This window comes from Dendrobium catenatum, unplaced genomic scaffold (assembly GCF_001605985.2).
Source record: "Dendrobium catenatum unplaced genomic scaffold, ASM160598v2 fragScaff_scaffold_674, whole genome shotgun sequence".
In the NCBI taxonomy this organism is placed as follows: Eukaryota; Viridiplantae; Streptophyta; class Magnoliopsida; order Asparagales; family Orchidaceae; genus Dendrobium; species Dendrobium catenatum.
This window is the reverse complement of record NW_021319136.1, coordinates 782,251-796,417: the sequence shown is the minus strand read 5'-3', so window position 1 is coordinate 796,417 and position 14,167 is coordinate 782,251. Positions and strand designations below refer to the sequence as shown.

Sequence of the window (14,167 nt, the reverse complement as noted above, 5' to 3'; positions counted from 1 at the left end):
TCTCGAAGTGGACTAGCTTTGTCTTTTGTTTTGTCTTGAAGATTAATGCAAGGCTCTTTTGTTCTTCCTCTCATTCTTCTTGTTTTGAGTTAACTTTGATTTGGTGGAGAAACTTCATCCTTGAAGGAAAATTAGGGCAAACCCTAATTTGTGAAACCTAAGGCGTATCAAATTCCTAGTCACTACAAGGAAGCAGTTGACAATCCTAATGGTGATTTTTGGAAGAAGACTATGGATGAAGAGATGAAATCTCTTCAGAAGAATGTTACTTGGAGGTTAGTGAAGCTTTCTCAAGGAAGAAATGCTATTGAGTGTAAATGGGTGTATGCAAAGAATGAATTATCTCATAGAGTTGATGTGAGGTACAAGGATAGGTTGGTGGAAAAAGGCTTTGTATAATGAGAAGGGATTGATTATGATGAGGTATTCTCCCCAGTGGTATAGCATCCCTCAACCCATGTTCTCTTAGCACTTGTAGCTCACTATGGTTTGATTTTGGAACAGCTTGATGTGAAGATTGCATTCTTACATGAAAAATTGCAGGAGGAGATCTATATGCTACATTCACTTAGATATGGAGCCTCAAAAGACTTAATTTGCAGATTGGACAAGGTTTTATTTGGGTTAAAGCCGTTACAACGGTAGTGGTACAAGAAGCTTGATCATTTCATGATAAGAGAGGAGCACACAAAAAGCTAGTATGATCATCATGCATATTTCAAGAAATTAATCAATGGTGAGTTCATCTAGTTGCTTCTATATGTTGATGATATGTTGATTGTATCTATCAACTAGACTGATATTTATAGGATAAAGAAGCAACTATCAAAATATTTTGAGATGGAGTTGGGTGAAGCATGTAAAATTCTTGGCATGGAGATTCTGATGGATAAAATGGCTAGAAAGGTTTGGCTCTCACAAGGAGCTTATGTTCGAAAGGTACTGAAAAAGTTTGTGATTGATGACTCGAGCAAGGCGGTGAGTCTACACCTTGCATCTCACTTCCAGTTGAGTTCATATCAATTCTTAAGGATAATCAAGAGAGAAAAGATATGTGATTGGTTTCTTATGCTAGTGCAATTGACAATCTGATGTACATCATGGTTTATATTAGGCCAGATATATCACAAGCAGTTGGTGTTGTATGCAAGTTTATACATGATCTAGGAAGGAGTCATTGGCAGATTGTGAAAAGTATCCTGAGGTATCTAAGGTACAATTGATGTAGGCTTGGTATTCGAGAGGCAGTCATTTGTTTTTTATTTATGTGTATACTGCACTGATTTAGACTACATCGGTGACATTGATAGGTGTAGGTCTACGATTGGGTACTTATTCACATTGGCAGGAGGTCCAGTCAGTTAACAGGACTTTAGTCTACTGTTGCTAAGTACATGACAGTCACAAAGGTAATGAAGGAGGCAATATGGATGCAGGGCCTACTTGATGATTTAGAAGTTGACCAGAAGTCTCTGACGGTGTTATGTGATAGTCATAGTGTTATATGTTTGGCCATACATCCATTCTTTCACGCTCGTACCTAGCACATTGATGTGATGTTCCATTTTTATTCAAGACTTGATTGCTGAAGGCAATGTTCAATTGAAGAAGATAGATACCAAAGAGAATCTAGTAAACATGCTCATAAAGGTACAAGTTCAGAAGTTCACCTACTATAGGAGTTTGGTGAACATTAAAGCTCATGACTGATTGTTCACATTTTGAAGAATTATGCTGGACTTGACCCCTTTTGAGGGGGTACGTAGGCAACCTTCTAGATGCAATCGTTCTAATATTGAAGCCTTATTTGTCATCTTTCACATTTTGAAGTGAAAGATGAGGTAGAGATTATTGATTTGGAATTATTTTTCAAATTGAAATAAACTTTTATTTGAAAAGCTTTAGTAGCTCGTTATTGTAATTAATTAAGGAGCTGATTTTTTCCTAATTAGGCTAATTTGATTAGGGATTAGATTTTAAAGTTTTTTCTATTTTGTTTTATCTCAAATCTATTTGAAGGGCATATAAGCTGCTATTTGAGAGTAAGAGAGAGAGCTATTGTAATCCCTTTTTTTTTCCAAATTAGTGAAATATGATCCCTCCCTTGTATGGAGACATCTTCGTCAAACCCGTAAATCAATGTGTTTTGTGATTGTTTGTACTTGATTCTGGTTTGTTTTCCCCTGTTTGCACGAAAGATCTGTCTTTATTTTTTTCACTTATGAACATCATAACTGGTTCGGCTCATTGGAGATAATTTTACCTTTTTAGTTTGTGCTAAGAAATGATAGATTTGAGAAGCTTTCATTGACCATGGCGATTAAGAGATTGAGGCTGCAGAGGAGAAGCTTTTCTGGGATGATATTTCGTGTTAAGGCATCTTCACGATGAAGAGAGGGAAGAGAGTTCAGTTTATTTTTTAAGATTGCAAACCAGAAGTAGACTCGTGAGGTCGAGATTGAGGCGAGGCTAGCCCCCGACGCGTTTTGGGAGTCGAAGTGAGCTCGCAACTACAAAGGCGACGCAACGGGCGAGATGCAGATGACCAAAGATTGCAACTGGTGGAAACGATGAGTTAGTCTGTGAGTTCGCCAGTGATGCGGTTGGCGAAACAGCTTTCGAATACCGGTGACGAAGCCAACGACTTTGAGGCGAGCACTTGCAAATGAGAGGTCTATCTTGCGTGAAGGATTGCAAGCTCAGGTAAGTTTATGTATAACGATTTAGAAATCCTTATGGCGAGCGAAATAAGAGATTAAAATCCTGATAGCGATAGAACTCTTGATGACATTAAAAAATAAGAGGCAAAAAAAAATTTATTTCTTACTCTAATATAATCTGTAGAAAAATATATAATTTATAAATGCTACATAATTAATAACTAATCTTAAAACTAAATAATAAATTAGTATATAATTAATGAGAAAAAAATGTTTTGGTGAATGGATAATCATGTTACCGTTGATTTAATAAGAGCCCACGAGTTACTCGATGTGGACGTTGGTCCAATGAATTCCAGAATTTCCACTAACGCGGCACCTTTTCACGAAATTAGCAATGACACGCTACATCTTTTACAAATACCACTCCTTTGCTGATATACCAATTTTGGCCTAGAAGCGCAACGGAGAGTGAACAACGAACCAGGAAAAACTCAATTGTACATTTGGTTCCTCTCTTACAGTTTTCTGGCATTATATATCACTAGTACTCATTCTAAGACAGCAAAACAGTAAAGCTAAAAGGTGTAATCATTCTCGGCCATCGCAGGAGATGCAAAGCAGCAATTCTGATGCTGAGAATAAAACGAAGCAGAGAATAATTACTAAAAAAGAAGAAAATAGGAATAGACATTAAGATGTATATGTAGCAGCTAAGGGCATCTCCAACCGAACGTCATTCGCTCGTTTGCAGCTCCGTCAAGCAACCAACCGAATGTCATATGGAAACACATTTTTCCATTTTATCTCGATTGGGAATAATGCGACGACAATATTGATATCACACTGTTCAGAAACCCATTTTCTCTTGCTTGCTCTGTTTCTCTGCGGTAAAAGATTTGTTGTGAAAGAATATACACAAAATATTCTTTTTTTGTGTTAAAAATGAAGTTTGGAGCAGAGAATAATTACTAAAAAAGCAGAAAATAGGAATAGACATTAAGATGTATATGTAGCAGCAAAGGGCATCTCCAACCGAACTTGTCATTCGCTCGTTTGCAGCTCCGTCAAGCAACCAACCGAATGTCATATGGAAACACATTTTTCCATTTTATCTCGATTGTGAATAATGCGACGACAATATTGATATCGCACTGTTCAGAAACCCATTTTCTCTTGCTTGCTCTGTTTCTCTGTTGTAAAAGATTTGTTGTGAAAGAATATACACAAAATATTCTTTTTTTTTGTGTTAAAAATGAAGTTTGGTTGGAGTTGATTTATTGTTTGATATGAATGTTACTGTATTTTGAAATGGAAAATAGATTTTTCTGTTAAAGATACCCTAAGTGGTATGGGAAAACAGAAGAATGCTATTGAAGTCATGGTAGCATAGACAGGCTTCTGTAACTGCATCAGTAACACCAGATAAAAGGAACTGATGCAACACAATGAATTACATTTCTGACGCTGATTGTAAAACTTGAGCTCCACATCAAGTAATTTTTTTCAAACATATACCAGTGTAGCTTTTTTTTTGGGTTGACCAAATCTGCATTTTGGTTTTGTTTTGTAGGTGTTAAAATTTTATATTAACTAGCTAACAATGTAATTTATTGATGAGTTTGCAAAGTTTGTTGTTGATGACCTAGCATGCCTGTGACTCTGTATGAGTGATCACCACCTTAGTATATTCTTCAAAGAGGAAGGATGGCATACTTGCTTTTCTTTGCCATATTTATGAAATGCATTTATGTTTCATAATATAACTGAATGATTATCCATTTTGGTAAAATGCATATAATTATGCTACACACATCTTCAAATGAATAAATATCCCATCATAAAGACTTTTTGATAAGTTCACTTGAAAACAAAAAATGAATATTCCTGTATCAGCTGATTACTCTTGCTTGCAACTCATAATTTTTTTTTTTGTTCACTGTCAGGAATCAAAGTCTATATAACCGAGGAGAAAGAATTGATTATGGAACTATCTATTAAATGGGCTGGAAATCCTAATATAACTGTTGCAGTTAAAGCCTTCGGTTTAAAAGCTACAATACAGGTTGCCAACTTGACAATATTTACAAGTTTAATAGAATAGCTGTACTAATATGGTCTTCACAGTAAAAAATAAACCTTGTTGATTTTCCAACCAATTTGAGTTTGCAGGCGGTAGATCTTCAAGTTTTTCTAGCACCCCGAATCACTCTAAAACCTTTGGTCCCTTCCTTTCCGTGTTTTGCAAAGATATTTGTTTCACTGATGGATAAGGTGAGTTTGATAATGGATTATATTTACTTTTGATTATTAATTCTTTTGTTTTTGCTTATCTTCAAGCTTTCTTAACTATCTTTGGCATTGGGTTTTGTAGCCACATGTTGACTTTGGGCTGAAACTTTTGGGAGCAGATGTTATGTCAATTCCTGGTCTTTACAGATTTGTTCAGGTATTTATCTAATCTATTTCCTTTACCGTTATATTGGATAGTATTGCATCTTTAATGATTTGAGTCTAATACATAATTAGACAATTGATCAACTAGCTTGGTTACCTGATTTGAAGTTTAATTAAATAAAATTATGTTTCAGTTTGATGGTAATGTGTATTCCAGCAGCAGGTCACAGTATCTTACAGTCCCAGAAAATTGGATTTGAGTTACAGTCTGATTGTCAGTGTTGAAAACTTTTTGAATCATTCCCGTGACAGTATTAGAGAAGTCATTCTGCATAGAATTGGGAGGATGAACCTTCTCAGACTATTTTTTTTCGATCTTAGGCTAAACAATAAGATATATTGATTACATATTCTGGAAAGAGGTGCCACCACATGTGATCAGAATGCTTCAAAATGTACTTTGTGATAATTTACTGAGTAGAGTGTGCTATTAGCTGTGAAGACTATCCTATCCTAATTATCTCATGCACTCGGTATGATGTTTTTATTTACTTTTTTTTCGCTTTTCCAGGATACAATCAAGAATCAAGTTGCGAGCATGTATCTATGGCCTAGAACACTGGAAGTGGTTGTTATGGATGCAGCAAAGTAGTGACATTTATTTATTTTCCAGCTCTTTCAGACTAAAACAAGTTTTCTTCTTTTAACAAATCCATTATTTAATCTTTATATTGTTTCTTGTAGAGCCATGAAGAAGCCAGTTGGAATTCTGCATGTAAATGTTTTAAGAGCTCAAAAGCTGCGAAAGAAAGATCTAATGGGCAAAGCAGATCCGTATGTGAAACTTAAGCTTATGGATGACAGCCTTCCATCAAAGAAAACTACTGTAAAGAAGAGTAACCTTAATCCAGAATGGAACGAAGAATTCAAGTTAGTTGTTACAGATCCAGAATCTCAAGCCTTGGTGCTTGATGTTTATGACTGGGAACAGGCATTTTGCTCAATTTTCTTTGCCTATTATAACTTCTGTTTATCAAATTCAACGTGCTATTGAACATTCATATTGTAACAGGTTGGCAGGCATGAAAAAATGGGAATGAATATTATTCATCTTAAAGATCTTATTCCTGATGAGCCAACATTGTTGACACTTGAGTTGCTAAAGAATCTGGATCGTAATGATGCTCAAAACGATAAGTTACGAGGACAGTTAGTTACGGAAGTAACTTATAAGCCATTTAAGGAAGATGATTTCCCAGAAGTTAGCGAAAATTCTAAAGAAGTAGAAAAGGCTCCAGAAGGCACTCCATCTGGTGGTGGCTTGCTCGTTGTTACAATTCATGAAGCTCAAGACCTCGAAGGGAAACACCACACTAATCCTTACGTACGAATAACTTTTAGGGGTGAAGAGAAAAAAACAAAGGTACATTTTTTTTTTCCTGGCATTATGGCTGACTATCAGATGAATGATATGCTTTCCGTTGCAGCATATAAAAAAAAGCAGAGATCCACGTTGGGAAGAAGAGTTTCAGTTTGTTTGTGAGGAACCTCCTGTTAGTGATAAGATGCATTTAGAGGTTCGTAGCAGGCCGCCAAGCATCGGCATATACTCCAAGGTATCTACTGTAATTCATCTGAGCAATACTGCATAAGAAAACTTGGTCCTTTTATTTGAAATAGGCATCTCTGCCTTGTTAACATTGCTATAGTTTAACTTTTTTTTCTTTTATTATTGAGCTTCCTTAAGTAGATAGGTTGTCATTATGTTGATTTGGCATGTGAACTAAATAGTGGTCGGTTACGGAATTGATTTAATTGCTGTGTATAAACTATTGCAATTGTTGTGCCCTTCATATTTGTATACTGTTCAGAACTTAACTAAGATTAGTTATTGCTTCTAAATGCTTTGATCTATCTGTGTAATCGAGTTAAATGAATTCCGCTATATTTGACTCAATGTATAGGAAAGATATACTCTAAATATTCCCTTGATGATCAAATTGAAATCGAGCATGATGCGGTGCATCATAGTTACTATACATAGTTTAATAGTTATTATACATAGTTTATTTCTATTTACACTTCTTTAGTTGCTGCTATCGAACGTTTGCCACTTCTTCTAGTGCTTCTTTAGGTAAATATAGTACAGGCTAAATCTTTACATGTATTAGCCATTTTCAGCATGGGGACTACCCGCCTCATGATAGCAGACCCTTTATCTTCCTTCGGCTTGGGGGAAGAAGCTAGTTTTTGAATATCAATATAGAAGAAGCTTTCTGGTTCTCTGTTTTCCTTTTTGTTCTATCTTGCTTCTCCTATTGCATACCACATCAGAGCTAGTATCAGAGCCTACGGCTTGGAGAGATGGCAGAGAGTAGCAAGCATATGACGAGCGACGAGGATCGCATCCTAGAGGACCTCTAGGTAGCACATGCTGACGTTGTGAAGCGGCTGGATGAGATGGCTACAAATTTTGAGCGCCTGGCGATGGAGCTCCGACGAGGATATGGAGCGGGAGCTCCAACTGGAGAAAACATCCCTAAACTGATGAGGACACCACCAAATCGGCACAAGGCTCGTGGTTTTCGTGATCGAGTGCGAGCACCAATCTTCCAAGAGCTATCAAACTTCGAAGACGATGGTGGGAATTACATCCCGGAGCCTTTTCACGAATCTGACAGAGATATTGCGGCACCGCCCTATCGTCCAATGGGTCATGATCGACACCGCGGTGAGTTTCGAGTGAAGCTCGATATACCCTTCTTTTAAGGACAATTACATATTGAAGACTATTTAGATTGAGAGAGAGCCGTGAAAAATTTCTTTGAGTATATGGAGATTGAGCCCGGGAAGCAAGTCAAATATGTCATTTTTCGACTAAAAAGCGGCGCAAGTGCGTGGTGTTCGCATCTAATTCAAGCCCGGAGGAGGGAAGGTCGGGGTGACGTGCACAGCTGGGCACGCATGAAGCAATTGTTGCAGGTGCATTTCTTTCCTACAGATTATGAACAATTGCTTTATTTGAAGTATCAACAGTGTTCGCAAGGTGGTCGCTCTGTGAGCGAGTATACCGAGGAGTTCTATAGGCTAGGTGCTAGGAATGACTTTAATGAATCGACCAGCCAGCTGGTCGCTAGATATGTTGGTGGACTGAAAGATGCCATTCGAGACAAGCTAGCGCTCAATTTGGTATGGTCATTATTGGAGGCGGTTAACTTCGCACTTAAGGCGAAGATGTAGTTAGACATACACTCCCGCAGCCATCCTCCCAGAAGGCAATTCCACGAACAAAGCGCTAATGCCACCAGGCCAATCGTTCATTCGTTCCAACTGCTAAGAAAATCATGGCACATCTTGAGGTTAGTCCGTCAGGGAGTCCTGTTAGGCCAAGCGCGGAGCCGAGATTTCAGCCCAAAACTGTTACGCCAACTCAGGAGAATCCTTATGCCCGACCCCAAGTTATTAAGTGCTTTCGATGTTTTCAAGTGGGACATAAGTCTAATGTGTTCCCCAACCAACAACAGTTGCAATTGTTGGATAAGGAAGAAGAGGAAGAAAGTGGCAACCAAGGCGAGGATCATCAGACAGATATTGAGGAAGTTGAAGGCGACAAGAGCGAACCACTTGTTTGTGTCATGGAAAAGCTATTGTTAGCACCGTGGAAGCCAAGCAGCTCTCAGCGCCATGCCATTTTTTGGACCCGGTGCACAATTAATGGCAAGGTGTGTGACCTGCTTATTGATAGCGAGATCACCAAAAATATAGTGTCTCATCATCTCGTGCGGTTGTACATGCTCTCCATCTCAAAACAACCAAGCACCCGCAGCCGTACAAAATAAGTTGGGTGAAGAAGGAAATGGACATTGTGGTGTCCGACATGTGCCGCATTGTGTTATCCATTGGCAAACATTATACTTGCGAAGTACTTTGAGACGTGCTGGACATGGATGTGTGTTACCTGATTTTGGGTCGGCCTTGGCAATTTGACGTCGGTGCGGCTTATGACGGGAGAGCCAACACTTATTCATTTGATTGGAAGGGAAAGCGATTGAGGTTGATTCCACAGGGACCTGACAACCAAACCAAGGATCTTGAGGCCAAGACAGCTATGCACTTGGTCACGGGTAACACTCTTATATCCTCTTGGAAACAACATTCTGTTATATTTGCACTAATTGTCCAGGAGCAAGCCACAAGGGAGCAGCCACCGAGCTCAAATACTGACGTCAAGGAGCTCTTGGAACGATTCCAAGATGTGCTAACCGAATACCTGCCACCTATACTCCCGCCATTGCGCGCGAACATTACAGCACCAAATTGACTTCCACGTGGGGGCTATTCTGCCTAACTTGGCACACTACCGATTAAGTTCAAAAGAACATCAGATATTGCAGCAACTTGTGGAGGAATTGTTAAAAAACAAGCTCATTCAACCTAGCATTAGTCCATGTGTCGTTCCGGCACTGCTTGAACCCAAAAAAGACGAGAGTTGGCGCATGTGTGTGGACAGTCGCAGCATTAACAGGATCACTATAAAGTTCCATTTTCTTGTTCTCAGAATTGATGAATTATTGGAGAAGCTAACAAGTGCCACCATATTCTCAAAGCTGGATCTTCGCAGTGGGTATCACCAGATAAGAATCCGGCCTGACGACAAGTGGAAGACGATCTTGAAGACGCGTTATGGTTTTTATGAATGGAAGGTGATGCCCTTTGGGTTGTGCAACGCACCGTCGACGTTCATGAGATTGATGACGGAAATCCTCAAGCCAATTCTTAACAAGTGTTGTGTTGCCTATTTTGTCAATATTCTCGTGTATAGCGAATCTCTAACTGATCACCTTGCCCATCTATCCAGCATTTTGGAGGTCTTAAGGCAAAATCAACTTTATCTAAATCTCTCTAAATGTGGATTTGCCGTACCGGGTGTCTACTTCCTTGGATTCATACTTTCTGTGGAAAGTGTTAGAACATATCCAAAAAAAATAGATGTCATTACCGGTTGGCCAGTCCCAAAATCCTTCTTCTAAGTGCGAAGTTTTCACGACCTCGCCAACTTCTATTGCCGATTCATCCGAGGTTTTAGCATACTTATGGCACCCATCACAAACTATTTAAAGTTCAAATAATTTTAATGGATGGAGGAGCAACAACGCAGCTTTGAATCCATCAAGTTGGCGTTAACCATGGCACCGATTTTGGCTCTCCCGAACTTTGAGAGACCTTTTCATGTTGACACAGATGCATCAACCATAGGAATTGGCGCTGTCTTAAGCCAAGAAAATAGGCCGATCGATTTCTTTAGTGAAAAATTGAGCCCCGCGAGACAAAAATGGACTATTTACGAGCAAGAATTGTATGCCGTCGTCAGGGCGTTGAAATAGTGGAAGCATTATTTGTTAAATCAAGAATTCGTGTTATGCAGCGACCACAAGGCGTTGCAATTCATCAAAAGCTAGAAACACATAAACAGAATACATGCCCAATGGTTGTTATACCTGTATAGATTCTCATTTGTTTTGAAACATAAAACTGGCACTCAGAATTTCATTGCTAATGCCCTTAGCCGGCGCTGTTTTCATCCGAAATTGGCTCTCCTCACACAACTCCAAACGGAGCTTACCAGGCTCGAGTGCCTAAAACAACTTTATGTTGGTGATGCTGACATCACCACCATATGGAAGGACTGTCAAGATAACGTCTCTTCTTTGGATTTCACCATACGGCGTGGTTATCTGTTCAAGCACAATCAATTGTGCATCCCTGATTCATCTTGGAGGCCGCAACTGATCAAGGAGATGCATGTGGGCAGAGTTTAACATGTCGTCTACTTTCAATGTTGCAGATCTCTCCACATACCACCCTCCCGACCAAGCTCCTACCATCATTTCTTCCACGGACTCATGCTTTTCAGACAGTGGGGGAGAATGATGCGGTGCATCATAGTATTATACATAGTTTAATAGTTACTATACATAGTTTATTTCTATTTACACTTCTTTAGTTGATGGTTTAGAATGTTTGCCACTTCGTCTAGTGCTTCTTTAGGTAAATATAGTGCAGGCTAACTTTTTACTTGTATTAGCCATTTTCAGCATGGGGACTACCCGCCTCATGATAGCAGACCCTTTATCTTCCTTCGACTTGGGGGAAGAAGCTAGTTTTTGAATATCAATATAGAAGAAGCTTTCTGGTTCTTTGTTTGCCTTTTTGTTCTATCCTGCTTCTCCCAGTGCATACCACATCATAGCAGCTGAGATGAGCGCATCTCAATTGGCATGACCCTTATTGATCATATACAGATGACATTCAGATTTACACATCGGTATTCCTTGGGAATCTTTCCCTAATTGTATAGCATCACGATGTGCGAACTAACAGTATCCCAAGAATTCTTCGGGTTTATTTATTTGTTCGGGATGCTTGTAAGGAGGTATGAGCATTGAGGAGTCTTGGTTAGGGTTTAAGAATAAGTAGTCAAATTATGAAAACTATAATATCATATAAAAGTGTAGGTTTTGACCTCTTATTAATCACTTTGACCTCATCACCTTCAATAGAAAAAATTCATTTCCAGGCCCAACTAATCGTGCTTCAGATATACTTTTTCTGCTTGTAAAATCTCAACTATTTTCCTGAGATGCACCAATTGATCAACTCATGTCTTACCAAAAATAAATATCATCAAAGAAAAAAAAACAAAAAAATTGTCAATAAAAGGCATCAAAATGTGGTTTATCCAAATGATATCATTAACCAGTCATATAAATCATCTTTGATTTTAGAGGAACTTTTTTTCCATTAATCACTTCCATTTATTATCATCTAATTATAACTAAAATTAATTATAGAAAATATCGCAACATCATTCATCACATCCAACAAATCATTCAAATAATCATAAAATAATACTCTTAGGTGTAAGCAAAGATAGTACAAAAGCAAGGCCTAATGCTTTATGTTGATCAATTACTAAGTAATTCGTCAACTTATCTCTTAATTTTAGCATGCATTTGTATCGAACACATTAGACCTTTTCATACCAAGCCGAAAATAGGCTTTTCTGGTTATAATAATTGTAACCTTAGAATTCATTATTCTCGTCGATGATCAGAAAATATGCTGCATCTTCTTGCTGACTATTATCTACTGTGAATATTTACGAGTACTATCCCAAAAATGTCATTCTTTTCGTATATTGGCACCCTAGTTATAAATTGTCATCTTGCATGCACATACTTGTACAGTTTGCCTGAATTAGCTTTTAGCATAACTTGTGGCTTCATTCATCATATCTTAAACTTCGTTTGGGGCGGCTTTTTTATTGCTTTTAAAGCAGTTTTTAAGTTAAAAAATTTTTCAACTAAAAAAATTTGTACTACAAGATAGTTTTAGACAACAGTAAGAAAATCATCTCAAACAGAGCCTTAATTCCATACTTATTGTTACCGGAAAACAATGCAACTCTCCCTGCTTACTTTTTAAAGAAAACGCCAAAGACAATGCCAGGCTTGTGGTTTGACTGGAGCTTCCTATTCATTATTGCATTCGATTTGATAAGTATAATTTCAAAAAAAATTCTCTGTTACGAATTCTTTCTTCAAATAGAACTCACCTGATAGATTGCTGAGAAGCCATGGTTGAGAGAGTAGGTAGTCTATTTTTATGTGTGACCTATTTATTGAGGTTCAAGTTTAAGGTGTATGATAGGAAACACTTGTGGATCTCAAGTATTTCATATCAATCTTCGATAAACAGCAAGCTTTCTCCACCAAAATCCACACGAAACCACAAAAACAGTAGATAATTTGTATTATTTGATAAAAGGGAAACGGAAAATAACAAGCTACAATTGATCTTCTATTCGAGAGGAGGATCGATCTCTCCCAAATCTCTAGACGCCGCTAAAGCCCAAAAGAAAACCTAATTCTAAGAGATCTCAAATCTCAACCAAATTCAAGATGTCCTAATCCTACGAAAACAAACTATACCTACATTCAAATTTCCCTCCCAAAACCCTCTAAAATCCTTCCTAAAAAGTTCGTTTTGCTCATGCTGACCGAACGACTACCGAAAGAGGCAGAGATCTTCCGCCTCGGTTGCGCTGGGCCGGTCCCGCTTGGATCGGCTGGACCGATCTAAAATTGTGCCTATAAAGCTACCTTTGAAACAGTACTGAATGAACTTAAATCGTTAATGAACACTTTCTGCTCCAGTTGAAATTCTGATCATAATCTTTTATTGATTTTTTTTTTTTGGGTATCTTCTTCTTTACTTTAAAACTGTCCAAATTTAGTAATCTACTACTTTTGTGACAAACAGGAAAACCTGGGCTATGTGATCATCAGCTTATCAGATGTTGTGACAAACAAGCGAATCAATGAGAAGTATCACCTCATCGATTCTAAGAACGGTCGCATTCAAGTTGAATTGCAGTGGAAACCATCATAGAGCTTATAAAATTCACTTGAAGAAGCACACTCGAAAAGAAATATCAAGTTAGTAGTTTTTTTTTGGTGTTTTCGCATCATTTTATACATAGAAGAATGCATGCATGTAGGTATATCTGACTAGTTGCAATCCTCTAAGATGGGAATTTCATGAACAAATTACTTCAATTCATTCAATCTTACAAAGCATCCATGACAATCATTCAAGGCATCCCTATATGTAAATTTGACTGCGTTTTTTTTAGTAGGACTCAGAAAGTTGTGAAATTTTCCTGAAGGTTTAGCCCTTATTTACCTTATTGGTTTATTTTGTTTTCAGTATCTGCATGGCTTAAATGGTAAATATTCTATTAGCTTAAAAAATTTGCTGTTTACGAGTATGTAGAGAGAATTCCTGTGATGTTCAAAATCAGGTTAGAGTTTTTATATATAGATATTATGCTAACCAGAAGGCTGCATTTGGTTATTGTAAAAATGGAGGGAATGACATGCAAAGTTATTTTAGTTGTATTTTTCATGATTTGTTAGTATTATGATCTAGAATGACTAATGTGATGATGAGAGTTGGCATCATAAGGATTGTAACATACTATTTTCATATATGGTGAATAATTCATACGGAATTAGGGGTGTCAATTTGGATTAACGGGTCGGGTTTGG

The 14,167-nt window shown here is 37.8% G+C and overlaps 1 protein-coding gene across 1 annotated transcript; it reads left to right on the top strand.

The window, feature by feature from the left end:
- The first annotated feature begins 231 nt into the window (after nucleotides 1-231).
- Nucleotides 232-13,828, top strand: LOC110114679 (synaptotagmin-2). Its single transcript, XM_028695796.1, is given in 11 exon segments — nucleotides 232-393; nucleotides 505-612; nucleotides 796-978; nucleotides 1,289-1,328; nucleotides 4,607-4,725; nucleotides 4,833-4,934; nucleotides 5,035-5,109; nucleotides 5,629-5,705; nucleotides 5,802-6,480; nucleotides 6,545-6,673; nucleotides 13,380-13,828. Coding segments are annotated over 11 exon segments (1,803 nt in total). The 3' UTR covers nucleotides 13,509-13,828.
- The last annotated feature ends 339 nt before the right edge of the window (nucleotides 13,829-14,167 follow it).